Genomic DNA, 27,649 nt, shown 5'->3' with positions numbered 1-27,649 from the left:
GTCCAGTGGGTTACAGCTGGGGTGGGGGGGGGGGTTGAGAGCCAGGACACCTGGGTTCTATTGCCTCTCCATGCCTCAGTTTCCCCTCGGCATAATGGGGATCTTGATAGGTGGGCTGGGGGGGGTTGCGCGGCTGAGCCTGTGGCCATTCACACGCAGCCCGGCGTTCCTGAGCCCTGGACAAACCCCTGCGGTTTGTTATTTGTCCAGCTGCGGCTCTAGACTCATTACGGCGTCCAACAACCGCGCGGACTTTCCCTGGCCCCCCCCTGGGAGCCGCTGCTTGGGCCGTGTACAGAACTCCCTGCTCAGCTCGTCTTCCTGCAGCTACCAGGAACCGGGACGGAACCCAGGAGTCCTGGCCCCCAGCCCCCACCCCTGCTCTTTCCACTAGCCCCCACTCCCCTCCCAGAGCTGGGGAGAGAACCCAGGAGTCCTGGCCCCCATGTTCTAACCACTAGCCCCACTCCCCCACCCAGAGCTGGGATGGAACCCAGGAGTCCTGGCTCCCAGACCCCCCCCGCCCGCTAACGCACTAGCTAGGCAGAGGGGGTGCGTGCAGGCCGGCAGGGAGGGGGGATGCTGCTCTCTAGCCCCACCTCTGCCCCCAGGCCGTGTGTCGGACCCCCTGCGCCGCGCCCAGGCCAGTCCTGGCACCTGGCGGGCTGGGATGAGACTTGGCTCTGCTGGGGGAGCCAGGCCCGGCTGCCTGGGTCGCACGGGGGGCTGGGTGTGATGGGGGGGTTGGAAAACCAGCCCGGGGCTCCTAGCCGCGCCCCGTCTCCCAGCCAGGCCCGGGACGCCCCAGCAGCGCCCGGAGAACGTCCCAAGGGCCTGACCCCAGCCTGGTTCCCTCCAGCGAGTGCTGACAGCCAGAGAAATTCCTGTGCGAGGAGATAAGGGTCCCACCCAGATCCCGGCCCGGCCTGGCTGCGGGGGTGGGAGACGTGGGGAGGCCTGGGGGGGGGGCAGCTGAGGGGGTGGGGAGTGGGGCAGGGGACCCAGAGACCCAGGACTCATCCCACCTGACCCTCGTGTCTCTGGCCTCCCCTGCAGCGAGCTGGCCTGGTCTCTGCCCAGCTGTGGGACTCACAGAACAGCCCCCCTGGGCCCCCTCCTGCCCCCCAACCCCGACACACACAGGGCCTCTGTCCTCTCCCCACAGCCCCCTCCCCCGGGGCTCCAGCTCCCCCCACCGCGCTCTGTCCCTGCCCCCAATATTCCCACCCCCCGGGCCCCTAAATCGGGGGGCATAGAGCTGTGCTGGGCCCGGAGGGGGAAGGGGCACCAGGGTTTGGGGCAGGGGAGGGGCAGGAGTGGGGGTATGGGGGAGGGGCAGGAGTGGGGGGCACGGGGGTGATTTGTCTCCAGCCCCCCAGCACCTGCCTTTGCTCAGCTCAGGCGCTCCGGGCGGGATTGGCTCAGTGCCGGGCGTGGGGGAGGGGATCCCAGCAGCTCATTCCCAGGGGCGCCCCAGCCCCCCAGATTCCTCAGGTAGCCTGGACACCCCACATCGCGCCGCGCCGTGCTCCGTCCGGCCCTCCCCGTCCACCCGCCGCTAGATCCGTCCGTCCCTCCGTCCACCCGCGCGCCTTCCACCGCTCCTGCTCCGTACCACCTCCGTCCGTCCGTCCGTCCGTCCGTCCACCCTTCCCGCTCCGTCCGTCCCGCCCCGCGCACGCCTTTCCCTCTGCCTCTGCACCTCCACCCCCCCGTCTCTAGCTGTCCGCGCTCACCCCTCCACGCGCCCTCTGTCTGTCCGTCAGTCCAGCCACCCAGCCTGTCCATCCTTCTGTCCATCCCTCCGTCCAGCCCCCAGCCCATCGATCTAGCCCCATTTGCCTCCCGCTGCGGTGCGGGACCCCGGCACCGTCTCCCTCCCCGGCACTTTCCAAACCCCCTGCCCCCCCCCCCCCCGATTCCAGCCCGTCCTGCCCCCCCCCGCCCCACCTGCTGCCCCCGGTGCCCGGCCCGTGGGCGCGGCCCTACCTGAGATTGGGGGGGGAGGGGGGGGACGCGGCTGCCGGGCAGAGGCGGCTGCTCCGGGCTGGGGGCTCTGCGCGCTCGGGGCGCTGCTCTGCGCTGCGGATTGGGGGCTCTGCGCGCTCGGGGCTCTGCGCTGCGCTCCGGGCTGGGGGCTCTGCGCGTTCCGGGCGCTGCGCTCCGGAGCCGGGCCGGGCTGGGCTGCGCGGGGCGGGTGTGGCCGGGGCTGGCCCCGCTTCGCTCTTTCATACGCACGGTTCGTCCCCTCGCTCCCCGCGCGGGGGGGGGGGGGGGGGGGGCGGCTGGGGGTGATGTCATGGGCGGGCCGGGTCAGCGTCCGCCCGAACCTGCCCCGCCCCCGCCACGGGCTGCCCCAACCCGGCCCGTGTGTCTGTCTGGCTCGGCGCTGCTCAGCCCGGCTTCCCTCGGGCCCGGCCCCGTTCCCGCTCTCCCCTCTGGGAGCCGGCTGGGAAGAGACTCGCTCTCCAGCCAGCCGAGGCGCCCCCCCGCACGTACAGCTCCGAGCACCTGGAGTGGGGCGCGCTCCCGACCCAGCACGCGCCAGGCCCATCCCAGCCCTTTCGGCCCCTGCTCGTCAGCCCGACATCCTGGGACCCCCGCGCCGGTTTCCTGCTCTCCCCTCCAGTGTCAGACCCAAGCCCCCTTCGCTGCCACTGGTTCCCACCGCCCCATCTCGCCTGGGGACCGGAGGGACCCAGGGGCCGTTCCTGGCTGGGGGCAGGTCACAGGGGGCCCCTGGACTCGAACCTACAGCCGGAGCAGGGCTGGATGCAGGAGGGTGGCCGGAGAGCGGCCTGTTCCCTCCCCTCCTTCCTGCATCTGCCGCTTTCTTCGGGTCCGGCTCAGCAGCCCGAGGGACCCTCCAACAGCCCCTCTGGAGCTGAACGCGAGGGGGGGGGGATCCCCCACTTGCAACAGCCCCCCCCCTCCTAGGCACCTGCAAACCTAGCAGCGGGGGGCGGCCTACGGCCAGGACCTGCCCACACCTCTGCGTCCCTGCATGGGGGCCGGTGGCGAATGGGGCGTCTGCCCCTGCTACAAGCTCAACTGAGACCCAGCAAACTTGTGCCGCTAATTGGAGCCGGCGCCCCACAGACAGGCCAGGCCCCATGCCCCTCTCTCTGCCCCCCTGACCCAGCTAGTCCCCCGTCCCTAGGCTGGGTGGGAGCCAGCGCCCCACAGATGGGCCAGGCCCGTGCCCCATCCTGGCTGACCCAGGACGGCGACGCAGCCGATGTGGCCCTTGGCTGGGACTGAGCACGGCCGCCTCGGCCAGCACACAAAGGGCCCAAGGAGCCGACGCCACTGGAAACATGTCGGTGCCAGGCCCCCCCACGGCAGCCCACAGCTGCATTCATTCAGTGGCACCCGCTCTGCGGCCCACCACAGCGCCACGGTCGCGACCCAGGGGCCCCGGCACCGCTGGGTGTGGGGAGCCCAGGGCCGGGCTAGCAGGGGGCTGCGGGTCGGGAGTGAGGGGCACCAGGGGGGCAGGGCCAGGCTAGCAGTGGGGTGAGTGAGGGGCACCAGCAGAGCCATTGGGAGGGACGCTCAGGGCCGGGCTGATGGCTGAGGACAATGGAGTCCAAGCAGGAGGCCCATGCTGCGGGGAGCAGCGTTGCTGTGGGATGCTGCCGTGCCCCACCCCAGAGGTGGCCGCAATTTAATGACAGGGTCTGTGTGGGTTGGGGGCTGGGAGGCCGGACTCTCCCCCAGCCTGGCTGACTCCAGTCCCCCTCCTCCCCGGGGCGCGCCCCCCACAAGGGCTTGAAAGGCCCCAGTGATGCTGTGGCCGCTCCGCATCTCAGCCCCAGGTGCCAGGGGGTTCCTGGAAGGAGGCCGCGGCTCGGCGGCGTTTGCTTTGGACGGGCTGGGGCCGGCGGACACACGCAGCTCTGTGAGCCCGTCCTGGCGCGGGGCCAAGGACAGCAGGGAGCCAGCGCGAAGGGGTGGGCCTGCGGCAGCGACCAGGGGCCGAAGCCCTGAGCCGGAGAAGGAGAGAGAAAAGGAGACGGAGGAGCAAAAAGGGGCGAGCGACCGAGAGCGGGAGCCGGGGGGGGGGGGACACAGCGAGGAGGGACGGGGGCGCCAGGCAGGGGACGAGCGAGAACGAGAGACGGACGCTGCTGTGACGGTGAAAACCGCCGTCGGGCCCACGGCAGACGTGCGAGAACCTGGCACGACGCACGACGCACGGGACCCGAGACCCCCGAGCGGGAGCAAAAGTGTAAAAACAAACCCGCGGGAGCAGCCGGGACTCCGGGGCGTCGCGTGGCCAGTTCCCCCGGGAGTCGCCGGGGCCAGGATCCCCCTGGGAGTCGCTGTGGCCAGGATCCCCCGGGCGTCGGTAACTGGCCAAGGCACGGAGGGTGCCGGAGATGCGCCCGGTTACTCGAGGCGGCCGCCCTTGGCAGCCCAGGCCCGGGAGCAGGGACAGAGCGAGCGTGTCTCTGCCGCTCCCATGGGGGCGTCTGGAAGCATCTTTCATGTTTGGGGGGGTCAACGGGTGTCCTGACCCCTGGTCAATGGGGCTTTTCTCATGCCCTTTCACACACACCCCCCCCACAGACACGGGGGCCAGGATGGGTGGGGGCAGGGCAGGGTTTGGGGGGGCTGAGGAGGAATCGGGGGGCTGGGCTGTGGCAGTCTTGGAGGGGAGCTGGAAGCAGGGGAAAGGGGGGCCGGGTGGGTGGGTGCAGGGCAGGGACTGGGGCAGCTGAGGAGGGATTCGGGGGGCTCGAAGGGAAGGGGGGACATGGGTGGGGGCAGGGCCTCGGGGAGATGAGTGGGGGAAGGGAGGTCAGAGGCCCCCCCCCACGTCTCTCTCCGGGTCGGGACGTGGGTCCAGCTGGACCCAGCGCAGCAGGGCTGAGCTCATGGATAAAAATACGCTAACGAGCCCCCGGGGGGGCGGAGGGGGGCGAGAGAGTGTGAGAAAGCACCGGTGGGACTGCAGCAACGGGGGCGGGGGGGGGGGGACAGAGCCCAGGGCTGGGGCTGTGGGTCGGGAGTGAGGGGCACCAGCAGACCTGGGGGGGGGGATGCTGATGCTGAAGGATTTCCCAGCCCTAGCCTCCCCCCACGACACCCCTTCCACCGCCTTCAGGCCCCAGCTCTCAGCCTCTCCCGCCCCACCCCGGCTCGGGTTCCAAGGCCCAGGACGCGCTCTACGGGTCCGGCCGGGGAACGCACCTGCCTGGCAGAACCTGAGAACCCAGGCGTCCTGGCGCCCAGCTCTAACCACTGGACCCCACTCCCCTCCCAGAGCCGGGGATACAACTCAGGCGTCCTGGCTCCCAGCCCCACCCCGGTCCAACCACTAGAGCCCCCCCCCCCCCCAGAGCTGGGAAAGAACCCAGGCGTCCTGGCTCCCAGTCCCATTAAAGCAGCAGGAATCTGCCAGATTGGATTAATGAGGATATTTATGGGAGAAGGTTTCCCCATTGGAAAGGCCCGACTGGAGCCAGCCCCACAGAAGGGACAAGCCCCAGGGTCCCACGAGCGTCCGTCTCATGCCTCACGCGGCGGCTGGGGAAACTGAGGCACGGCTCAAGGCTGTGCCATTGCCCCCCCCCCCCCCCCCCCCGTTGGCTGCCCAGCCTGGCAGGGACAGAGCCAGAGTCATCTCGGTTTCCTGGCTCTTTGTCCGGGACACGGAGCCGCTCGGGGGGAAAAAACCCGCCCACCTCTGGCCGTCGCCCCCAGGAGCCTCAGCGCAAACAAGGGGCATCTCAGGAGCTGCAGGCCCCCGTGCCAGCAACCCGGCGACGCAGTGCCAGCCGGGCCGGGGCTGGCTGCATGGCCTGGAGGGAGTAGAACCCAGGAGTCCTGGCTCCCAGCACCCCCCCTGCTCGCACCACTAGCCCCCACTGCCCTCCCCGAGCGGGGCTAGAACCCAGGCGTCCTGCCCCCCCCCCTGTTTTGCTGGAAGGGGAAGGAAGAAGGTCAGGACGGAAGGAAAGTTTCCGCACTTGTTTACCCATCCTACGGCGGTTGCCAGGGCAACCAAACATCTGTATCTTGGCTACAGATGTTGGAGCATCCAGATGCCATAGCACAGCGATGAGGCAACCCGGCCGGCAGGGGACTCGGGGAGCTGCTGGGGTGTGAGGGCAGAGACAGACCCCCCCCACCCCCCGCCAGGGCCAGCGGGCCCCCACTTCCCCCCCCCCCCCGCTGGGTCCGTCCGTCTGTCCGTCCGTGTCTGCGTGACGCCAGCGGGGTTTGACACGACGCGCAGGTGCCCCTCACTCCTGCCCCACAGCCCCCTCTGCCCCACACACACACGCTGTGCCCCCTAGCCCTGCGCGGGGTGGGGGGGGGCAGGCTCAGCGCTGACTCAGGGGCAGCGAGGAAATAAACAGAATAATAAAAGGCCGACCCCGCCCAGGCCCTGGCCCCAATCCCGGGGCTGGCGCAGGCCCCGGGGGCTCCTGGCTCGGTGGTACCGGGGTGGGGGGGGCACTCACATTTTCCACTGTCTTGTCCGGCTGGGGGGGGGCGGGTCGGGCCCCAGGTCTGGTTTAGTCATTGACGGAGAAGGTGAGGCCGCGGCCAAGGGGGGGGGAGGGAAAGAACAAAAAACAAATGGACGAGCCAGTGAGAGAAGGACGGACGGACGGAACGGGGGACAGGCCCACGGACGGGAGGAAGGACCTGGGGAGGTGGGGGGGACGAACGCCAGGCCGCGGAGGAGTGACAGAAGGAGACGCGAGCGGGCGAATGAGCCATGAAAAGCCCAAATGCAGGCGTGAGGCCGGCCGGCTGGGCCCAGGGGCCTGACCTGGGGGGTGAGGGCGAGACGGGGCTGGTGGGGGACCCGTGGGCTCAGCGGCAGCCCCCCCACTCATCAGAGCCCCCACATGGGGAGGGGGAAAGGATGCACTTTACCGGGGCCTGGAGGCCCTGGGGGGGGCCAGCCCAGGCTGCAACCCCCATTATAAGTGTGGGCAGGGGGGGGCCCGAAAAAATTAGGCTTGGGCCCTGCCCCCCACACACAGATGGCGCCTGTCCTGGTTGGGAGCGGACGGGGCGGGTAGGGGGGTCCAGTGTGACGCTGTCCCCCTCCCCGGGGCAGACCCTGGCAGGGCCCCACCCCAGCCGTTGGAGTGTGTCTGTCTGTCTCTCTGCACAGAGCCACTCCACTGAGGCGGCCTGGCTGGCCTCAGACAGACAGTCAATGCCCCCCTCCCCCCACGAGCCAGTCAGTTCCCGCCCTGGGGCGGATCGGCGCCCCCCAAGTCGACAGGCCCCATGCCCCATTCCCTGTCCCCCTCCAAGACAGCCAGTGCCTGCCCTGGGGCCGGATCGGGGCCGGCGCCCCCCCTCCAGGTGAAAGACCCTGGAGTCTGTGCCTTCCAGAGCTCCTAGGGGCACATTCAGCCCTGCCCCCCGACCCCCCCAGGCTTGTTCCCAGCTGCCTCTGGGGGGCAGATGGGGAAGCACAGGCTGTACCGGGCCGGCCGCCTGCGTGGGGCCTGGCAGCCGGAGGGGCCGGGGATGGACGGATGGACGGAGGGAGGCGGGGGTGACGGGACCGTGACTCACACTTGGCCCACGCCCCAGGGCCCGTCCCTCGCTGTTGTTGTTTCTCTAACGACACGGAAGAATTCTGCTGGCGCCGAACCCAGCCCGATCCCGGGCCCCGGCAGCCAGGACTCCTGGGTTCCAGCCCCAGCTGAAGGAGGGCAGCGGGGTGCAGTGGTTAGAGCAGCGGGGTCTGGGAGCCAGGACAGGGGTCGTGTGTTCCTGGCCCAGGCAGGTGTCTTGCTGTGAGTCAACAAGTGTCTGGGGGCCGGTCCCGGGGCTGGGGGGATCCCGCCGGGGCGGTAGCAGGTGCTGACGCTGACGTGATGGCTCCGGCACGGATGGAAAATGCCGTCTCCTCCCGGGAGGGCGCTTGCCTGTCTGTGTGTTTGTTTTCTCGCTTGTGAAATCATTCCTGGTCCGTGCGAAGCGGCCGTAAATCACGGGCCTGGGGCCGAGCACCCAGGGAGCACATTGTGCTGGAGAAATAACAGGCCTCTCGGGCCACGGATCTCAGCCGTTGGCGAGCGCAACCCGGCCGCCCCGGCAAGAGACGCTTTGCCCGTAGGGGGCACTGGTGAGGAGAGCATCACACAGAGAGAACCCAGGCGTCCGGGCTCCCCGCACCACCCCGCTCTGAGCACTAGACCCCACTCTCCTCCCGCAGGTGGGGACAGAACTCAGGTGTCCTTGCGCCCAGCCCGTTCTGCTCTAACCACTAGACCCCACTGCCCTCCCGCAGCTGGGGATAGAACCCAGGCATCTGGGCTCCCAGCCCCCCCGGCAGGGGCTGTGCGCTACGGCCGACATGGTGCCGGTGCAGGAGCCGCCGAGGAGGCCAGGGGCATGAGGGAGAGCTGGGGGGGGGCTGGTCTCCGCCCCCCCCCACCCCCCCCCAGCTCGGCCCTGGCCCACATCTGGGATCCATCGCCCGGCCCAGCTGCAAAAGTTCACGGGCTGCTGGCGCCTGCATCCCTGAGCTCATCCCCGCACTCGGCACCCGGCCACCGAGTCACCCGCCCGCTCCCCGCGGCCCAGCCCCACAGCGCCGCCGTGGGGCCAGCCCCGATCACGCCACCCCCCCCACACCCGGCCTTGCCAACAGCCCCGTATGACAAGCCGGGCCCCACCTGGGCGTGAAAGGGGTACACGTTACTGGAGCCCGGAGGCCCTGGGGGGGGGCCCAGCCCAGGCTACAAGCCCCATGGGTCTGTGTGCTGGGGGGGGGGGGGCCGGGAGGGGCCGTGTTACAAGTTTGTGCTGGACCCAAAAGAATTACGCCTGGGCCCTGGTGCCAAGGGACGTCCCTTAGTCGGTGCACCCTGGCCTGTCCCGCGCCCCCCCGGATTTCACCCGCCGGGGCCAGACCTCACGGGGGGGAGGGATCTTTCCCGGACCCCCACTCCTGGCCCGTCGGCGCCCAAGGGTGGGAAGATGCCCCGCGAGGCCCGGCCCGGCTGACTCCAGGCCCTGAACCAGGCACCGGCTGGCGGGCTGGGGGCCGGGGTCAGGACAGGCTCTGGACAACCGGGGGGCGGGGGGCGTCAGGATTCCCGGGGGGGGGGGGGGCAGCCTGCCCGCCTGCAGAGTCTCTGCCAACGGGGCCCAGCCCCACAACCGGCAAGGACCATCCCGGCTGAGCTGGGGCGAGAGACCCAAGGCGGGGGGGGGGAAGGGACTTTGCCCCCCCCCCTCCCGAGATTCGAGTCAAGACACCCGAGACCGGCCCCATATTTTTGAAATCCCCCGTTGGCAGCCCGCCTCCCGCCCAGCCCCTAGCCCCGCCGTGGGGCAGCCCCGAGCGCCCGGGGAGAGCACCCCCTGGTGACCCCGCCCCGGCAGCACAGGGCCCCCCCGTCCCCGGGACCCCCCCACTGCAGGCCCAGGATCCAGTTAATAAATGAGCCCAGCCCAGCTGCCGAGTCTCCACCCAGGCGCCCGCTTTCGGTTTCACTCTCGCCGGCCGCTGCCCTGGGTCGCTGGGAGCCGAGCTCCCCCCCCCCCCCCCCCCCGGACACCCCGTCGCTGAGGTTTCCTGCCCCGGACACCTGGGTCCCTCAGCCCTGCGGTGGGCATGGGGGCCTGGCGGCAGCTGTTGCTGGTGTGGCTACAGCTGGGCCTGGGGCCCCTCCCTGGCCTGGCCGAGTCAGGTGAGTCCTGGGCGGGGGGGGGGACCGGGGATCAGGGGTGGGGGGGTGGAGGGAAAACCTCCGGGGGGGGGCGGGGGGCTGGCTCTGGTGCCCCAGGGCAGTGCCAGGGGGTTTGTACCGCAGGGAGGGGCGCGGGGCAGCAGGTGTTGTGCTAGGGGGCAGAGTGGGGGGGCGGGTCGCCGTGCCTTAGGGGGTGGGGCTGTGTGGGGAGGGCTGTGGGGGGGGGGAACCCTGAACTCACCCCTCTGCGTGGCACAGACCCCAGCGGGCCCCACGCGCTCTCCTATCACTACGCGGGCACCTACGACGCCGGGGGCCTGCTGGAGTTCTGGGCGGCAGGACAGCTGGACGGGGCCCCCCTGGACGGCTACGACCGGGCCACCCGCACCAAGGTGCCCGCCCGGCCCTGGGTGCGGGCGGAGCTGGAGCCCGCCTACTGGCAGCGGGGCAGCATCTCGCGGGCCGCCAAGGAGGACTGGTTCCGGCGCAACGTGGAGATCCTCAGGCAGCGAACCAACCAGACCCAGGGTGAGCCCCCCCCCCCCCCCCCGGCCCTGCCCCCCCCCCCCAGCCCCTCGCCCCCTCTGTGCCCCCTGCCCCAATCCCCTCCGTGGCTCTGATCCCCCGCTCTGCCCCCCCAGCCCTCCCCGTACCCCTCTCCCTTGAAATCTCCATGCCCCCAACGCCGCCCCCGTCCCTCCCAGGAGGTCCCCTCCACAGCCCCCGAAAGCCTCCATCTGGGTCTCCCCAAGCCCCCTCGACTCCCACCCCACATCTCTGACCTCCTCTCCCCTTCGCCCCCGTGGCCCATCCCGTGGCCCCCGCATGGCCTGACGCATGGCTCCGTCCCCAGGCCGGCACACCGTGCCGTGACAGCACCGTGCCCATCCTGTGCCCCCCATGGCCCGTCCCGTGGCCCCTGCCCCCGTGGCTGCTCCATGGCCTGAATGTGGATCTCCCCATGGCCTCTTCCCCCGTGGCCATCACCGTGGCCTGACGCGTGGCTCCGTCCCCAGGCCAGCACACCCTGCAGTGGGCCGTGGGCTGCGAGCTGGAGCCGGGGGGCGTGGTGCGCGGCTGGTACCAGTTCGCCTACGACGGGGAGGATTTCCTGCTCTTCGACCCAGGCAACCAGCGCTGGCTGGCGGCCGTGCCCTGGGCCGAGGCCACGGGGCGCCACTGGGACGCCCAGCCCGCCTTCGGGCACCAGCTGCAGGGCTACCTGCGCGACACCTGCCTGGAGTGGCTGGGCCGGTTCCTGCGCAGCCGCCGAGCCTGGGCCAGGAAAGAAGGTATGGGCCGGGGGGGACGTGTGGGGCAGATGTGGGGCCGGGGAGGCGGAGCTTGGCCAGCCGGGGGGCAGGTGTGGGGGGAAGGGGAAAGGCGTGGGGCACAGGGGGCAGCGGGTCAGGGCACAGGGCCTGGAGAAGGGGGGACCCCATGGATTGGGGGGCGGGGGTCTCACTGGCTCTCTCGCCTGCAGCCGCCCCCCAGCTGCAGGCCTGGGCCCACCCGACGCCCGGCCGGCCGGGCTGGCTGACGCTGGGGTGCCTGGCCGGGGGCGTCCCCACCCGGGACGGGGAGGTGGCCTGGCTGCGGGGCAACGCGACGCTGCCGGGGGCCGAGGCGGGCCAGGGGCTGCCCGGTGGGGACGGGGGCTACCAGCGCCACAGCCGTCTGCAGGTACCCGAAGGAGAGGCCCGGGGGGTGCGCTGCCAGGCCAGGCACGGGGACCTGGAGACGCCGCTGGAGGCGGAGTGGGGTAAGAGCCCCGCATAGCTCCCCACCCCTTCCCTGCAGCCGGGATCCCCCCCAGCATCTCCCCTTCCCCCCATAGCCCTGCCGCCCCCTCTGCTGCGGGGATCCCCCCAAAACCCTGCACCCCTCACACTGCCCCCTTCCCCCCATAGTCCTGCCACCCCCCTCTGCTGCTGGGATCCCCCCCAAAGACCCTGAACACCCCCTTCCCCGCTGCCAGGCTACCCCCCAACCCCAATTTCTAACCGTTCTCTCCCAGTCTCTCACACAGTCCCTGGGACCCCGGGCGGAGGAGGCGTCTCCCCTGGGGCCGCGGCCGTGGGGGCGCTGGGGGCGCTGGGCTGCCTGGCAGGCCTGGTCGGGGCACTGCTGCTCTGGAGGAAGCGAGGTAAGAGCCAGGGAAGGAAGGGGGGGCTTGGGGGATGGCTCTAGGGTGGGGCTCAGCTGGGCTGAGAACGGACACAACTCAACTCCCGAACTCACCCACCGCTTGTGTCCCTGCAGCTCGGTGGAGTAACGGACTGTCCAGACTGAACCTCGTTTCAGGTGAGCGACCCCCACCTCGTGTCCCCTTTATACAGGAAGTGGGGCCCCTGGGGGGGTATGTCCCCAGGGTCCCCCTCCCCACGGGGATACCACCTCCAGGACCCCCCTCCCTGCCCCCCCTCTCCACGGGGATACACCCTCTGGAGCCTCCCCCATTGGGGATATGCCCCGAGGATCTCCCTCCCCACGGGGATATGCCCCCAGGGGCCCTTCCCCTACATCCCCAGGGGGCCCCCCGGCTCTCCCTTCCCTGGGGGGACAGGCCGTTGGAAGCCCCCTCCCCCTGCGGTTCCACCCCCAGGACCTCCCTGCCCCACACATTCCCCTTCCCCATGGGAGATGTGCCCCTGGGAGCCCCCCCCATCCTCACCCCCCAAGTGCCCCCATCCCCCTGGGAGCCCCCCGCCGTGCTCTGACTCACCTGCCCCCTTCTCCTCCCCAGAGGAAGAAGTGGCTGAAAGCAGCTGATCCTGTGGGTCGGTAAGTGCAGTAACCCCAGCCTTCCCCCCCCCCCCCCCGCCCGCCACAGCACACGCCCTCCCCCCACAGCCCCACAGATTTGGGGGGGGGGTGCAGATCCGCCACCTCATGGCCACATCAGGTACTGCAACCCTGGACTCCCTCAGCTCCCAGTACAGCCAGCCCCCCCAGTTCCCCTTCAACCCCCGCTCCCCAGTAGGATTTCTGGGGGGGGGGGACTTCAGCCTCTTCCCCAGCCCCCTCCCTGACACTCCCTGGTTAATTCCTTTCCCGCCATCCACAGGCTCCCCCCCACCCCCCCACATTCTATTTTCTCCTTCCCTTTTTTTCCTCCCCAGGTGGGATTTTCGGCCCGGACGCCTGGGTTCCTCACCTCCAGCAGACGGGGGCAGGTTATGGCCCAGCGATTGAACACTTGACTAGATCCTGGCCCCGGAAGGAGCCAGGGAAACTGAGAACCTCGGGACCCACTGATTGTCATTGATTCCCTCCTCCCCAACTCGGCTGCCCCCCAGATTGTCTCACCTCTGCACCCCTCGCCCGCGCCATCCCTCCCACGGCCTCCATGCCGAGGCGGGAAGATAATGAATGCAGAAGCCAGGGAACTTGCCTTGCCTGCCCCGCTCTGCTCGCGGGCTGTACAGCTCCGAGCACCAGGGGCACGGCTACTGTACAGATCATAAAGAATCACTTCCAATCGGCTGCTGTGTTGGTGTCTCCGTGCCTGAACCCAGAGCCAGGGCGCAGGGCAGAAATAATTCCTACCAATAAAACCTGAGTGGTCGGGGATGTGCAGAGCCGGTGCCTCGCTCCCAGAGGGGAAAGGCCCCCTGCCCCATTCCCTGCCCCACTGAGCCAGCCAGTCTCCCACCCCTACCCCAGGCGGGCTCCACGTTCAGGAATCAGGAGTCCCCGGAGCTGAATTCTGCGCTTCACATTTATTTACACCAGGGGACAAATCAACAGAGTCCGGCTGGATGCCCCCCTTTGGCGGGACGCCAACGCGGCTCCCCAGCGGGGAAGGAGCTGACGCGGCGCTGGGTCGGATCACCACACAGGGGCCCGTGCCTGTACTGCTACACTCTGCGCATCCCTGGGACCACCCAGGCGTTATCCAGCGGGAACAGGGAAGCCTCACGTTCCTGCTACTTCCCCGGCCGCTGGGTCCCCCGAGCAGTGCGGGGACAGGCTCAGGCTCTCTGCACACTCAGGCAGGCAGCAGGGGCACAGTCTGGCACTTCTCCCCACAACCACAGAGGCTGCCGGCTCCCATTTGGCTGTAGTAACCTGACTCCAGGAGCTGGGGATACAGCGCCCAGGTCTGCACCCAGCCTCCAGTCTCCAAGCTCTAAGAGCAGCACTGGGCAGCATAAGGCAAAGCTGGGGCCGGGCGTGACGAGCTGGGGGGGGGCAGCCCCCGCAGGGGCAAAACCCAGGGGTCGGGTTCTCAGGGAGGGAGGGAAATGAAAGAGACGAGGGGAAAATCAAGCCAGGGTTCGCTGAGAGACGGGAGAATGGAAAACAGCCGGGGAGAGAACCCAGGAGTCCTGGCTGCCAGCCACCCCGGTTCTAACCCACGAGACCCCCACTCCCCTCCCGCAGCTGGGGGGAGCCGTGTCTCGGCTTCTTCTGCTGGGCACGCGCCCCCTGATGTGGCTGGGGGGCAGCGTCTATGACACCCTGCAGGGCTCCCGTCTCATGGCAGCCGCATGCGGGTGGGCAGGCCGGGGTGGGAGCCCGGGGGCAGGGCCGGGGGTCTGTGGGGGCGCCCCGGCTCACGTGGGCCGCTGGCGGGCGTGCACGCGGAGGTGGGCGGTGAGGTGGGAGCTGTGGCGGAAGCGCTTGCAGCAGGCGGGGCAGGCGAAGGGCCGCTCGCCCGTGTGGATGCGCTGGTGGCCGGTGAGGGTGGAGCCCTTGCTGAAGGCTTTCCCGCACTGGGGGCAGGCGAAGGGCCGCTCGCCCGTGTGGGTGCGCTGGTGCTGCAGCAGGTCGGAGCTCTGCCCGAAGCTCTTCCCGCACTGGGGGCAGGGGAAGGGGCGCTCGCCCCGGTGCAGCCGCCGGTGGGTCAGCAGGTTGGAGCTGCGGGAGAAGCGGCGCCCACACTCGGCGCAGGCGTAGGGCTTCTCGCCCGTGTGCACCCGCCGGTGGGCCGCCAGGTCGGAGGCCTGGCTGAAGCGGCGGGGGCAGTCGGGGCAGCGGTGGGGGCGCTCGCCCGTGTGGATGCGCTGGTGCTTGACCAGCACGGAGGTGTCCCCGAAGCGCTTGCCGCACTCGGGGCAGGGGTAGGGGCGCTCGCCGGTGTGCAGCCGCCGGTGGGTGCGCAGGTTGGAGCCCCGCAGGAAGGCCCGCCCGCACTCGGGGCAGCGGAAGGGCTTGTCGCCCGCGTGGATCCGCTGGTGAGCCACCAGGTTGGAGCTGCGCGAGAAGCGCTTCCCGCACACCAGGCAGGGGTAGGGGCGCTCGCCCGGCGGCGGGGCGGGGGGCCGAGGCGGGGGGCTGGCGGGGGGCTGAGACGGGGCAGCCTGCGGCTGGGGGGCGGGATCCGGGCTGTCACCCAGGGGGCCTTCCTGGGCGAGGGGGTCCTCCCCGGAAAGGGGGTCCACGTCGGGACCCAGGGAGTCCTGCTGGGGGATGGGGTCTGAGCCACGACCGGGGGGCCGGCCCTGCTGGGGGAGAGGGCCCAGCTCCCCCGCTGGGGGTCCCGGCTGGGCGGCCGGCTCTGCATCCGGCTGCCCATCCCGCCGGCCGCCCCGCCCTGCGCCCTCGGGCCCGTGGCCCCGCCGGTGGCGCGCCAGGGTGGAGCTGCGGGCGAAGCTGGCCCCGCAGCGCTGGCAGCGGTAGGGCCGCTCCCCGGTGTGGCTGCGCTGGTGGTTGACCAGGGTGGAGGCCAGGTTGAAGCCGGCCCCGCACTGGCCACAGCGGAAGGGCCGCTCGCCGGTGTGGGCCCGCTGGTGCTGCACCAGGTCGGAGCTGCGCCGGAAGCCCTTGCCGCAGTCGGGGCAGGCGAAGGGGCGCTCGCCCGTGTGCCGGCTGCGGTGGGCGGCCAGCCCCGACTGGACGGCGAAGGACTCCCCGCACTGGCCACAGCGGTAGGGGCGCTCGCCGGTGTGCAGCCGCCGGTGCTTGGCCAGGGAGGAGCTCTGGGAGAAGGCGCGGCCGCAGTGCCCGCAGCGGTAGGGCCGCTCGCCAGTGTGCAGCCGCCGGTGCCGCTGCAGGGTGGAGCTGGCGCGGAAGCTGCGGCCGCAGACGGCGCAGTCGTAGGGCTTCTCGCCCGTGTGGGTCCGCCGGTGCGCCAGGAAGTTGGAGCTGGCGCTGAAGGCCCGGCCGCAGTCGGGGCAGACGTAGGGCCGCTCGCCCGTGTGGATGCGCAGGTGCTGGGTCAGGTGGGAGCTCTGCCCGAAGGCCTTCCCGCACTCGGGGCAGGCGTACTGCCGCCCGGGCGCCGGGGCGGAGCCGCGAGGTCTCTCCGGGGCACGGGTCCCCCGCTGGGGCGCCGGGGCCGAACTGCCAGCCGTCCCCGCGGCCCGGAGCGGGGATTCTTCCGGCCCCGCTTCTCTCTGCCCAGCAGGGTTTTCCCGCCGGCTCTCGCAGGCACCGGGGCTTTGAAGATTATTCTCCCGGGACTCGGCTGGTAACACCTCGTGTGGCTCCGCTCGCTCCAGGCCTCCCAGCTGGGGATCCCCCTCCTCGTCCTCGCTGGCCGGCCCCCCGCCTGCGGGAACAAGGAAGGGTCACGTTCACATTCTTACCGGCCTGACAATGCTTCCCCCGCAGCAGGGCCTACTCCTCGTCCCTCTGCGTTTTTATTATACGTGGGGTTTTGCCGCAAGTCCACAGGGCAGCCGCCCTGCCACGTGCTCTGCGCCCAGCGTCAACGTCTCCTAGCCTGGCTGCTGATTTATTCCTTATCGTGCAGGGGTTTTCCGCCATACCTGTCTGGACGGGGTTTTTTCCCCGTCTTTGGTGAAGCCAGGTTCTCCTCTCGGTCCCGGGTCATTAGGCGAAACGCCGGGAACCCCCAGGGCACAGAAAGAGGGGACGCAGGTCGGAGCCGTTCCCGGCTCAGGAAAAACCAATGAACCAGAGCACGAATTATCCCCTCGCCGCTGGGAGTTGGGACCCAGGGGGGAGGGGTCCTGAGCCAGGAAGCCCTGCAGAATTCCATCCCCCACCCCTCCCGCTAGCATCTTCAACCTCCCACCCTGCTGCCTTCCTGAGCCTGCAGGCAGGGAGATCCGGGGCCTCTGCGGCTGCTCGGCATTTCCCAGCGGGGGCAAAGGGGAGCTGGCCAGACCTGGGGCAGCTGAGCAGCAGCAGAGGCAGGTGGGGACAGAGGGACAGAGAGAGAGAGATCTAGAGAAGGGGACAGACTGCCATGCTAGTGTCACGAGGCCCCAGTCCGGGCCGCCTGTGGGGACAGACCCCAACACTCCTGAGACCCGAAAACACGAGCCCCCAGCATCCAGAGACAGACAGACAGACAGACAGACAGGGACAGAGGCCTATGGACGGACAGACAGGGACTGCGGCCTACAGATGGAGACGGACATCTAAAAAGAGCTACAACCACACACAAACTCAAGGCTGTAAAACCACAACACGGCGCGGGGCCAGGGGCAGGAACTTCCGAGGATTGACCTCACCCCTGGCTTCCGAGTGGGTTTAAGCGATTCCTCACCTGTGCGGGCATCTCGCGGGGTCTCCCTTTCCTCAGAGCCGCCAGGAGCCGGGACCCCCAGCTCTGCCCCTGGCTCCGCCCCTGGCTCCATCTGGGGCAGCTGAAATCCTTCTCGGGGGACGGGAACAGGCAAGACCTGGCGGGCGACGCAGCAGGAGAATATTGGCTACAAAGACCGGCCCATGGCTGTAACCCGGCCCTGTTCTGCTCCGGGAAACGGGCCTGGCCCGGAGCAGCAGGAGAGGGCAGGATGCTGGGCTAGATGGGCCCAAGGGAATGACCCGGGGTGCAGGGAGGGGGGGGATACCACCCCGGGGGGGGGACCCCAGAGGGCATTTTCTTGGTAGCAGCCCCTGGGGTCTCCCTGTCCCGCTGCAGGCACCCGGCGCATGGGGGGACACGCGGCGGGGTCTGGGGGGCCAGGAGGGGCTGTGGGATGTTCAGATTTTTGTCCCCCCCTCCCCGCCCGTCGCTGCCTCCAGCCGGGGGGAGAAACACCCCAGGGGACGCTGGTGGGGGCTGACCCTGCCCCACGGCTGCTTGGGGGTCTGCACCCTCCCCCCGCCCCTTCCAGCCTCCCCGACCCCGGGTCCTTCCATCGCCTACCACCGGCGCTGCCCGGCCCACGGGCGGCTCTAGCCCAGCCCAGCCCGTCCCAGCGGCCGGGCCGGGGACCCCGGGCTCTCTCCGCCCGCCCCACGGACCCGCCGGCCGGGCAGCAGCGGCCGAGCCGCGGAAGGACGCAGCAGGCGCCGCTGACCCAGGAAGCCCAACCCCTGGTGCGGGGCGGGCAGAGCCGCCCCCCGGGCCCGGACCCGCCCGGCGCAGGCGGGGCCCGGCCCGGGTCCGCCCCGCTCCAGTCCCCGCCCCGAGCGCTGGGGGCCCCGCGGCAGCCGCCCCCTCCCTGCCGAAAACAGCGCGCCTGCTGGGGCGCAGGCCCAGCCCCCCACCCGTGTGCTCTCCGCTGGCCACCCCCCTCCTTCCCAGCTGCCTGGCCGCAGCCCCCCGCCCCCCCTCCTGCTCTCAGCTGACCAGCCCCCCTGCTCTTAGCCCCCCCCAGCGACTGACTCAGGCTCTCTGCAGACTCAGGCAGCATCAGACACACTCAGGGCAGCTCCCCCCGCCCAGCGACCGGCTCAAGCTCTTGGAGCCAGCCTGGGGGCAGCGGGCCGGGGCAGGTCGCGTGGTGGGGGGGCAGGTCATGTGGTAGGGGCCTGGCGTGACGGGTTTGCCGTGCTGGAGCGCGGGGAGTTCGAGGGAACCTTCCCGGGCAGCAGCTGCTCGTGTCTGGGCCTGGCGTGGGGCTCAGCGCCCCTGGCTGAGCTTTGCCGCACGGCCCGCGGACCTGGGGCGGAGACAGGAACCGTTGGAGCTGAGACATGGGGCCCGGGAGAGCGGAGAGCTGTTCGGGGGGGAGTGAGGGGAGCTGGGGGATGGAGGAGGGCAGGGGGGAAGGGAGATATAGTGGGGAAGGAACCGAAACGTCTCAAACCCTGGGAGAGGAAGAGATTCCGATGACGACGCAGACGCTGCACCCGATGTTGTGGTGATGGCGGAGCAGGTGCTGCCGTGAGCAAAACCGACCTCTGCCTAAAGAGAACAAAGTTCACACGCAGGGCTCATTTCCCAGGGTTTGTCTACACTTAACATGCTGCTGCAGCGCTTCAGGGCAGACACTCCGGCCACGCCGGGCGGGATTCTCCCGCCGACACCCCAGATTCGGTAGCCAGGTCAACAGAACAATTCTCCCGCTGGCCGAGCGCTGGCTACGCAGGGGCTGAGCTCAGCTTCATCTGTGCGCTGGGTGTGAATCTTTCACCTCCCCGGCCGATGTGACTCTCCAAAGCAGATCAGGCTCGAATGCTTTCGTGATCCGTCGCCCCGCGCTGCTCCCCACCATTACTCCCGGATCGGATTGCTCTGTGGTGCAAACGCACCCCTGGATTGTCGGGGCCCTGGGCGCACGGGACCCCGGCAACAAATCGGTCAGCGTTACGCTCGGCCGAGGCGGCGTCTCATGGTGCTGGACACCATCCAGCGGTCCAGGGACAGCTGCGCAGAACACGTCGCCGGGCACAGGCCATGCCAGGAAGGAGCCGGAGCAGACTGGGAGAACGGGGCAGAAAGGCCTGGTTTGCGGCCTGTATTTGCTGCAGGACTATTCTGAACCTGCCGTTCGACGAGGGACGATCAACGCTCAGCGTTAGACCTGCTTCCCACTAAACCCATCTCAGTATTTCTTTGTGTAAGTGAGGTACCCGAATGTGTCAATGCTTGTATCTTACCTGTCGCCCTAAACTGATAACCCTTGATCTGGGGTATGGCAGATTATGCACTCTGTGCACTGAATGACTTTCGAACCAAACCTTGTACCTTGGGGGTAATCTCTGCCCGACTCCCAGACGCACAGAAATTCTTTCCTTCAAAAAACTCCGTATTTGATTATTTTATAGCACGAGCTTTAATAAAAGTTGTATTTCTGGATTTGCTTCTGCTCACATGAAAGGGACACTGTGCATTTAAGTGGGGTTTTTTTCAAGCAAAACCTAAGATTTAAAACAAACCATTTCAAAGGGGCACCGTCCATTCAGAAGGCGCCCGGCTGTCTGAACATTTTCTGCCTACGATTCGTTCAAACAGTGTTGGAAGTGAAGGACAGAAACGCTTCCCTTCCCCACATACACACACACACACTGGTTTGGACAGGCCACTAAGCAAAGTGGCTGCAGAAAGGATGTTCCCACAGATGAACATGGTTAAGGGGAAGCCGAGAATCTGACCTGGACAGAAAACACTGACCCGAGAGGCCCCGAATGTGCCCGGCCATGCCACAGTGTTGAGCACATCGGCGTCCCGTGTGCCAGCAGAGGAACCCGCAGGACCGCGCTCGCATCAGGACGGCGAGGCGGCCAGGACGAGGCCTGTCCTCGATGGCGCTGGCATTGCTGAATGAGCACAGGTTACGTTTTCTCATGTGGAGAATGGTGCGCGAATCGCTCCATGCTCAGGCCGTTTGGGGCCACAGGAAAACGAACAGGAATGGGCACCACCAGAGCAGCCAAATAAAATCGCACCCGAATGGGCCTGTGGAGGCGCCTGGGCCCCGCCGTGCGTGGGCCCAGCTGCAGAAAACGCTCTGTCCCTGCAGCCCCTCCCTGCATTGCCGCTGCTTGTTCAAAAGCCAGCTGTGCACGTGTCCGTTGGCTAAGGAGCTGCTTGTTGCTGCTGTTCTTAGAGTCAACGCGGCTTGTGGTTTTTGAAAAAGCAGGCAACCCTCCGACACGTGGGAGCAGTTACCCCAGCACCGGGAGGTTCAGCCCTGCCCCACATGTCTGGGTCACAGCCCCTCCCCCCCCACACACACACAGTGTGTCCTCACAAGGTGGCAAATATGATGCCCCTTGATTGGCTATTCCCTGACCCCCAAGCCAGCCCGTCTCTTCCCCTGGGGCCAGAGGGGAGCTGCATCCCGTACAGGGCAAAGGCCCTGTATGCCTTTCCTCACCCCACTGAGCCAGCCAGCCCCTCAGCTCAGGGGCCAGATTCTAGCGCCTGTGCAAGAGGGGAAAGGCCCCGGGGCCCGTCCCCTGACCGAGGCTCATGCGCTATCACAACCACATGTCCCGCCCTGCCAAAGGGGAAGGCTGCTCTCCGCGCCACCTGTCCCGCCTGAACGTTGAACTTGGAAACCTCTGCAAACCACGAAACCCCAACCCGGGACGTTTGGGCGTCCCCGTCCCTCACTGCCAGCTCTGCTCCAGGGATGGGCCGATCCCAGCTCACCGCTTCTCTGCCCAGCGTCTGCGCTGGGTGTCCGACGCCGGAACAAAAATAGCAGGGCCCTGGGGGAGGCTCTCTCTCAGGAACCCCTTACCCAACTGCCCCCCATATCTGCCCCACCAGGGGCTTTGCTGTGGCACAGCTAGTTTCAAGCAGTCAGCCCGTGCACGTGCGTTTCCCTGTGCCCACAGCCTCGGCGACAGGCCTTCGGCAGGGGTACCTGGGGCTCAGGGGTTGCTGCCTCTCCCGCTGGGCGAGTGTGTTGCTGGTGTGTTGGGCCCGGAGGGGCGGCTGAGGAGACAATCGCTCGCAGAGGTGTGAACGGTCTGTGGGCACGGGTGCGTGCCCCCACCCGGCGCACGGCTCCACAGGCAGACCCACGGTGGCTTTGGTGACACTGGGAACCCAAACCTGTCCTTGGTACCCCTGCGGCGCTGAGCTCAAGGGAGCCCCGCCAGAGAAGATCTTTGAGGCTCAGGCCCGCGGAAACCCTCTGAGAACCTGAACTGTGAATCTCCTGTCGTGGGGGGGTCTGCATCTCAGGAGCCCCTTCACCAAGTGGCCCCGAATCGGCACCGCAAACGCTGCCATGGGCCCCGCTGTCTCACAGCGATTGTCGAGCCAATCTGACTGTGCATGCGGGACCTCGACCTCTCCCTCACTGGGGGCCGTAACCCGTCCCGTCTGCTCGCTCCTCCCAGGGGCTACCGGGACCTTGCAGTGGGGCAGGCCAGGGCCTGAGGGGGGGCACCGGCCCAGGCGAGGGGGGGCTGGGTGCAGCACGGGGGGTCGGGGCCCTGGGGGGGATACACAGGAGAGGGGCCCCTCTGCACGCTGGGGGCGGGGCGGGACCAGGCGCCTCCATCGCTCTGCAAAAGCCCCGGCCCGGGTATCGGGGGGGGCCGCTAGCGGGGGGGAGTAGAGCGGGGGGGGGCAGGATTCACCCCTGAACTGGCCCCTCCCCCTGTCTCCAGGCCAGGCCCGGCCCGGCCCGGCCCCCTTGGAGGAGAATGGGGGGGGAGGGGCTGTAACACACAGTCCAGGTGCCCGCGCGCGCGGCTGACCGTTCCCAGCCGGAAGTGACGGGACTCCGCCCCCCCGGTCGGTGTCACGTGCTCTCGGGGCCCGGAAGAACCGCTGCCCCGGTAGCTGCCGCTCGCGGTGCTGGCCCCGCCCCTCCTCCAGGAAGAGCCCCGCGCCCGGCCCGGGCCCCGGCCTCAACAACGTCCGAGAGAGGGACGCGGGGGGGGGCTGAGTGAAAACCGCCGGTACCGCACTTCCGCTTCCGGGCCGAGCCGCAGACCCGGAAGTAGAAGCCGAGCAGCGACGAGCGGCCCCGCCCCCACCTGAGAATGACCCGCCGCCAAGAGCCGCCTCGGGGCGGGGCTCGAACCCGGGAGTGCCGGTCCCGGCCCCGCTGTTGGAGGCCGAGCAAGAGCCGGCGCCTGTCCCCGCCGCGGGCCGGTCCCGCCGATCTCGGCCCGGCCCAGTGTCCGCTGGTAAAAGAAGCGGAGCCGGCTCGGACTCGGGGCAGGCAGCGCCGCGTGTATTGTGTATTGTATTGTCCCACTCAGCCATAAAACGCGGAGTGCCCCGGCCTGCACAGCTCCTGGGCATGGCGCACAGGCTCAGCGCGGCCTCCCTGCTGTCCCGAGGGCTGTGGTGCCGTCAGGTAGCCGGGCCTACGTCCCACGGGCACCCAGCTCAGCCTGAAACCCCGTCAGGCCCCCCACCTGGTTCCCATGAACCCCCCTGCACCCTCCCCCTTTGTGTACGTAGCCGGGCCTGACCCCTGCACTCAGGACCCCGGCTCCTGCAGCCCCTCCCTGAAGGGTTATTGAATGACACTGACCAGCGCCGGCCCCGTGCAGATCTGGGGTCCCAGCCACTGCACGGCACCCCAAGTGTCCAACGTGCCCCGAACGCCCCAGAGGGAGGAGATTCCCACCCCCCACCCAGCGCCCCGACCTCCTAGCGCTCCAGTGCGGACCAGCCCTCGGGCCCCTCAGCTCCGGAGCCAGGCACGGATCTAGTCCCAAGCTCCATGTCCCCAAGGGAGGGGCCGATCCTCTCGCCTGGGCCGGTGCTGCCCCCTCAGGCCCTGGACTCCCCCACTCCAAAATCCTGGTAGCCCCTGGAAGGAGAGAGCAGACAGGACGGGTTATGGGGTGTAACGGGCCCCCAACCCGCACCCCAGAGAGGGAGAGGACTCACCTGCGTCTGCTCCACCACAGCACCGCGGCCATGGCGACCACAGCCAGAACTCCCAGGATGATGCCCGCAGCCAGGCCGTGGATCCAGCGGCTGCCGTGGTCTGTAAAACACAGGGGTGCCACGCTGGGAAAGGGCGCGGGAATAAGGACCCTGTTCCCTCTGCCTCCCCTGCAGGCCCCTGCTGCCCCCCCGCCTCACTGCCCTCAGCTCTGTTCCCTCTGCCCCACATTCCCATCCCTGCTCCCCCCACTGCTGTCCCGTTCCTCTCTGACCGATACCCTCCTGATCACTTCCTCTTTCCCCAACACTCTCAGGCCCTCCCTAGCGCTGCCTTCCTTGAATCCCGTCCCCCTCCACACAGCTCTCAACCCCACCCCAGTCATGCCCCTTTCAGCCCTCCCCTGCCCCTCATCCCAGTCCTCTCCCGTCCCCCTCAGCTCCTCCATCCTCCTTCCCTTAGATAATCTCCATGCTCCTGCCCATCCCCTCTGCTGCCCTGCCCTCCAGTCCCACTCAGAGCGTGCAGGAGTACCCACAGAGACCATGACCATGCCCCCCACCTCCTACAGATGTGCACCTACCCCACGGGATCAGCAGACTCTGGCCCCCCAGGCTGCTGTGATCCACGCGGCAGGCGTAGCTGTGCCCGTCGCCCGGCTGCACGGCCAGGGAGCTGCGCCGCTGGTAGGTCAGGTCGGCGTTGGGCAGGGTCCCGGTGGAGTTCAGCCGCCAGCCTGGCTCCACCTCCTCCCCGTCCTGCAGCCAGGCCACATGGATGGGCCGGGGGTAGAAACCGGTGACCCGGCAAACCAGCAGTAACGGCGCGGGGGTCCCGGCTGGGGGAGACACTCGGGCAAACACCACGGCCACCGGCCGCTCTGAGACAGGGCAGAGAGAGAGAGACAGGGTCAGGGAGAGGGGACGGTTCAGTCTGAGCTTCCAGGACTTGCTAGCCAAACCCAGCTCCATTTCCCGGGGTTGGGCGTCGACTCAGCTGTCCTGGCCAGACCCCAGATCTGTCTCCTGCAGTTACCCGTGGTAATGGAATCCCCCTTCACTTCCTGTCCCAAACTGCTGTGGAGAGCAGCTATGAAGCGGCTGCTGCGCTCCACCCCAGACACAGCTGCACTTGTACACCAGGCAAAAAGTCCCTGTATAAACAGCCGCTGTGCCCCACCCCAGAGGTGGCTGCATCTCCATACCATGTGAGGAAACCCTGTATGACAGAGGTTTTCAAACTGTGGGGCGAGCCTCCCTAAGGGGACACGGACAAATGTTCAGGGTGCTGAGCAGCTCGGCCCCCCATGCAGCAGGGCCTGGGGAGGCAGTGTCACCTCCAGCCCAATTCACCTCAGGAGGCCACCCAGCCTGGGGGTCAGTGTCAACATCCACTGCAGCCTCCCCGATTTCTGCTCCCGGCAGCTTCTGCGCCCAGTGCCGGCTCTGCCCCAGAGATGGTTGCAGGGCCTCCCCCGATCCTGGCAACCCCGGGTGGGGAGGGGCAGGTATTGGGTTTATTTTTGTCTGGACTGAGAGTCAGGCAACCAGAAGTGGGAACTGAAAGAAAATAATTGTCTGCTTGAGCACAGTTACTCCATTTTAGTTCTTTTTAGTGTTCTGCTTTCTTGTAGAGATTGCCTGCCCCCTCCTTTTTTGTTCTTACAGTGTTTGTCTTATACCAAGGTCAGAGAAAGTGTTCCTAGAAGAAGCAAGGAGATAGCCTCAACTGGTTCTAACTCGTTATGTAGCTTTGAGAGAGACCAAGCAGCCCAGAGAGATAAGCTGAAATCTTCTGATAGCCTGTTTTTTGTTATGAATACCTTTAGAAGAAGTAGGCCAATAGTAATAAGAATAATTTGAATGTACCTATAAGCATTAAGTATTAAGAATTTATGCATATATAATTTCTTTGTCTATGTTTGTATAAATATGCAAAAGAGCATGCCTTCGGGGTCTCACACTGACCACTTGCTGGGAAGTGTCTGATCTCTGTAAGAATAAAACTTGGAGACTGCCCAAATGCCTGCGTGGATCTCTTTTCTGTCTGGTGCAGGGTAAACGAACCTCATTTAGAATCTTTTTCCAACAGAACCCAAAGGGCTGGCTGAGCTGGAAAAGTTTGAAAACAAGCCCCACATCCTGCCCCAGAAGCGGCTGCATCTCAGCCAGGGCTGCCCTGCCCCGCCTCACCTTGCCTCTCCAGAGACTCTCTCCCGTACTGCACAAAGCTCTTGAGCACAGTGACACACGTCGTGTTCAGAAGAGACTGAATCGTGACCAGTGTGCCCTTGTCCTTGTTTAAACGGTCCTGGACGTCGAGCGCCAGTTTATCCCGCTGCCGAGCGACCCAGGTGCCCGCCTCCATGTCGAAGCTGATGAAGCCTTCGCCGTCCACCGCAGCATCGTAGAATCCCCTGGAGGTGTCGTTGGGGTGCAGCTGGCAGCCGATGGAGGACTGGATGACAAAGGGGTCTGGAACAGGAAGGGCAGAGGGGACAGGGATGAGCCATGCAGAGGTCAGCGGTGGCGGGGGCAGGAATAGAGAGACGGGGAATAAAGAGGCAAAGTCAAGTGCAATGAGGACGTTTGAGCACCAGACAGCGGCTGGATTGTGGGCGGCTCTGGCTGGAGTGCAGGGTACATACGCTGCGGGTTCTCTTTAAAGCTGATTTTTCCAGGGGCTCCTGGGGCCACATGCACAGTCAGATTGGCTCGAAAATCGCAGCGAGACAGTTTGTGGTGCTGATTTGGGGTGACCTGGCCAAAGGGCTCCTAAGATACAGACCCCCCGTCCCAAATAACCAGCCTTTGAAAGTGCCAGGGTTCCTGTTAGGAAAGCCCCTGAACCTAGGGGCAGGGAGTGGGACACGGGGCCTTTCCCCACTAGGGGCCAGAGACTCCAATCAGCCTAAGGGCCAGAGACCGGCTGCCGTGCCCCTGATCCACCCTGTCGCTGCTGTGAGTGTGTCAGTTCTCAGCTCCCTGAGGGGGGGGAGGGAATCCCAGCCTCAGTGCGCTCCACACTCACAGCCCCATCCCTCCTGCTGAGCTAATCTGTTCATGGTACGGTTGAAGTTGAACAGGTAGTGATGGATCAGCAACTCCAGGTCCTGCCACTGCCTCGGGGTCAGGCCCTGGTGGGCCCAGGGCTGGAGGAAGCAGATCTTGCAGGTGCTGCAGTTCAGGGAGTGGGTCTCCAGGTCGCCCAGCAGGGCCATCCCCTGCATGTCCGTGGAGCTGGCATCATGGAAGACGGTGATTTGGAACAGCCGGAGAGTGACAGACCCTGGGGTGACAGAAGGGGAGGCTGGTGGGGGGGGGAGGGAGGGAGGAAAGAAGTGGAGGACAAAGTGGGTGGGGAGAGAGATTAATGAGTCTGTCTCGTTAACGCTGCGTCTACAGGGTCTTCCTGCTGAACCCTAACCCGCCTGCACCCCCAGCAAGTGTCACTAGCTCAGCCTGGCCCTGCCCCAAGGATTTCTCCCATCCTACCCCCTCAGTAGCAAAAAGGGCGGGGGGGGGTCCCCACTTACCGGCCAGGGCTCCCCATGCCCAAGGGAGGAGCAGCAGCGGTAGCAGCATCCTGGCGGGGGAAGCGGGGTCTGTGCTCTGCACAGCGGCAGGCTCTTGCTCAGTTCCTCTTCCCCAGGACACATGGTCCGCCAAATTCTCTATTCGTCTGCGCTCGGCGGTGTCCCCCCCCAGCACCTGCTGCCTCAACTCCCCGAGCCAACCAGGGCAGAGCGAGTGGGGAGCAGAGGCGGTCCAAGGGTCAGTGCCTGTGAGATGCCCTGACCCCCAGCCTGGGGAGCCGCTGTGCCCAGCACAGCTCCTAGCACCGCTCTGGGGCCGTGGGGCCAGCCCTGACTGCCAGGAGGATCCCCCAGTGCTCCCACCCTGCTCCCTGCAGCACAGCCCCCAAGCGCCACCATGGGGCAGCCCCGACTGCCCTGGAGAGTCCCCGGCTCAGGTCAGATTCACCCACAGGCAAACTAGGCTGGAACCCAGGGTCCAGATTTGAGGGGATATGGGGGGCAAAATTACAGGCCCCCATTCTGCTCCTTCCCCCACCCACCTGCAGCCCCCCCAACCGGCACTGCACCCCACACCTGGCCCGGTGCCGAGGGGTGGCTGGAGGGAGCAAACCCACCCCCACAGCGGGGGTCCTGCCCCAGTGGCACCTGAGTGACAGGGGGGGCAGGGGAGGGGAGAGCCCCCAACCTGCCCCTCCCCCTCCATGCCAGGGGCCCCGCCCCTCCCATTAGCCCCGCCTCCCTTCTCTTAGCCCCGCCCTCGCCGTGGCCCCGTCTCCTCTGTTCTCCTCCCTCGCCCCTGCCACGCCCAGGCTCCTCCCTTTCTCTCGCCCTGGCGGACCAGCCAATCGGAAAGCGTCGCCGTGTGGCATCGCCACTAGTTGCCGGGCAGAGTCAGCGGGGCGGTGCTAGAGGGAGTGAGGAAGACAATGGCAGGAAAGGGGCGGGGTGGTGGCAAGAGGCGGGAATAAGCGCTGAGA

General features: G+C 67.7%; 2 protein-coding genes and 1 pseudogene across 2 annotated transcripts; 1 reads left to right on the top strand and 2 right to left on the bottom strand.

The window, feature by feature from the left end:
- The first annotated feature begins 9,564 nt into the window (after nucleotides 1-9,564).
- On the top strand, nucleotides 9,565-13,714 carry LOC137161145 (class I histocompatibility antigen, F10 alpha chain-like). Its single transcript, XM_067560244.1, has 8 exons — nucleotides 9,565-9,680; nucleotides 9,939-10,208; nucleotides 10,697-10,972; nucleotides 11,164-11,442; nucleotides 11,698-11,826; nucleotides 11,943-11,984; nucleotides 12,427-12,464; nucleotides 12,803-13,714. Exons 1-7 carry the CDS (start codon nucleotides 9,605-9,607, stop codon nucleotides 12,450-12,452), a joined length of 1,098 nt encoding a protein of 365 aa, XP_067416345.1. The 5' UTR covers nucleotides 9,565-9,604; the 3' UTR covers nucleotides 12,453-12,464; nucleotides 12,803-13,714.
- A 388-nt stretch (nucleotides 13,715-14,102) lies between these two features.
- Nucleotides 14,103-17,948, bottom strand: LOC137161144 (zinc finger protein 271-like). The gene is made up of 3 exons (XM_067560243.1): nucleotides 17,749-17,948; nucleotides 17,143-17,278; nucleotides 14,103-16,176 (listed from the first exon to the last, which is right to left on the bottom strand). The coding sequence occupies exons 2-3, from the start codon at nucleotides 17,231-17,233 to the stop codon at nucleotides 14,240-14,242; spliced, it is 2,028 nt and encodes a 675-aa protein (XP_067416344.1). The 5' UTR covers nucleotides 17,234-17,278; nucleotides 17,749-17,948; the 3' UTR covers nucleotides 14,103-14,239.
- A 393-nt stretch (nucleotides 17,949-18,341) lies between these two features.
- Nucleotides 18,342-27,541, bottom strand: LOC137161139 (antigen-presenting glycoprotein CD1d2-like; annotated as a pseudogene).
- Nucleotides 27,542-27,649: the final 108 nt, after the last annotated feature.

Source organism: Emydura macquarii, unplaced genomic scaffold (assembly GCF_026122565.2).
Source record: "Emydura macquarii macquarii isolate MOO-44397 ecotype Brisbane River unplaced genomic scaffold, CSIRO-AGI_Emac_v2 contig_2249, whole genome shotgun sequence".
Lineage (NCBI taxonomy): Eukaryota > Metazoa > Chordata > Testudines > Chelidae > Emydura > Emydura macquarii.
The sequence above is the reverse complement of the archived record's forward strand: the minus strand, read 5'-3'. Positions and strand labels throughout refer to the sequence as shown.

Excerpts from the sequence above, each read along its gene's own strand:
- LOC137161145 (XM_067560244.1), top strand. The coding sequence starts at position 9,605 with ATGGGGGCCTGGCGGCAGCTGTTGCTGGTGTGGCTACAGCTGGGCCTG. Across the intron at positions 11,443-11,697 it reads GCCGCTGGAGGCGGAGTGGG|TCTCTCACACAGTCCCTGGG; the intron begins GTAAGAGCCCCG and ends GTTCTCTCCCAG. Across the intron at positions 11,985-12,426 it reads CAGACTGAACCTCGTTTCAG|AGGAAGAAGTGGCTGAAAGC; the intron begins GTGAGCGACCCC and ends TCTCCTCCCCAG.
- LOC137161144 (XM_067560243.1), bottom strand. The coding sequence starts at position 17,233 with ATGGAGCCAGGGGCGGAGCCAGGGGCAGAGCTGGGGGTCCCGGCTCCT. Across the intron at positions 16,177-17,142 it reads CCCGCGAGATGCCCGCACAG|GCGGGGGGCCGGCCAGCGAG; the intron begins GTGAGGAATCGC and ends TTGTTCCCGCAG.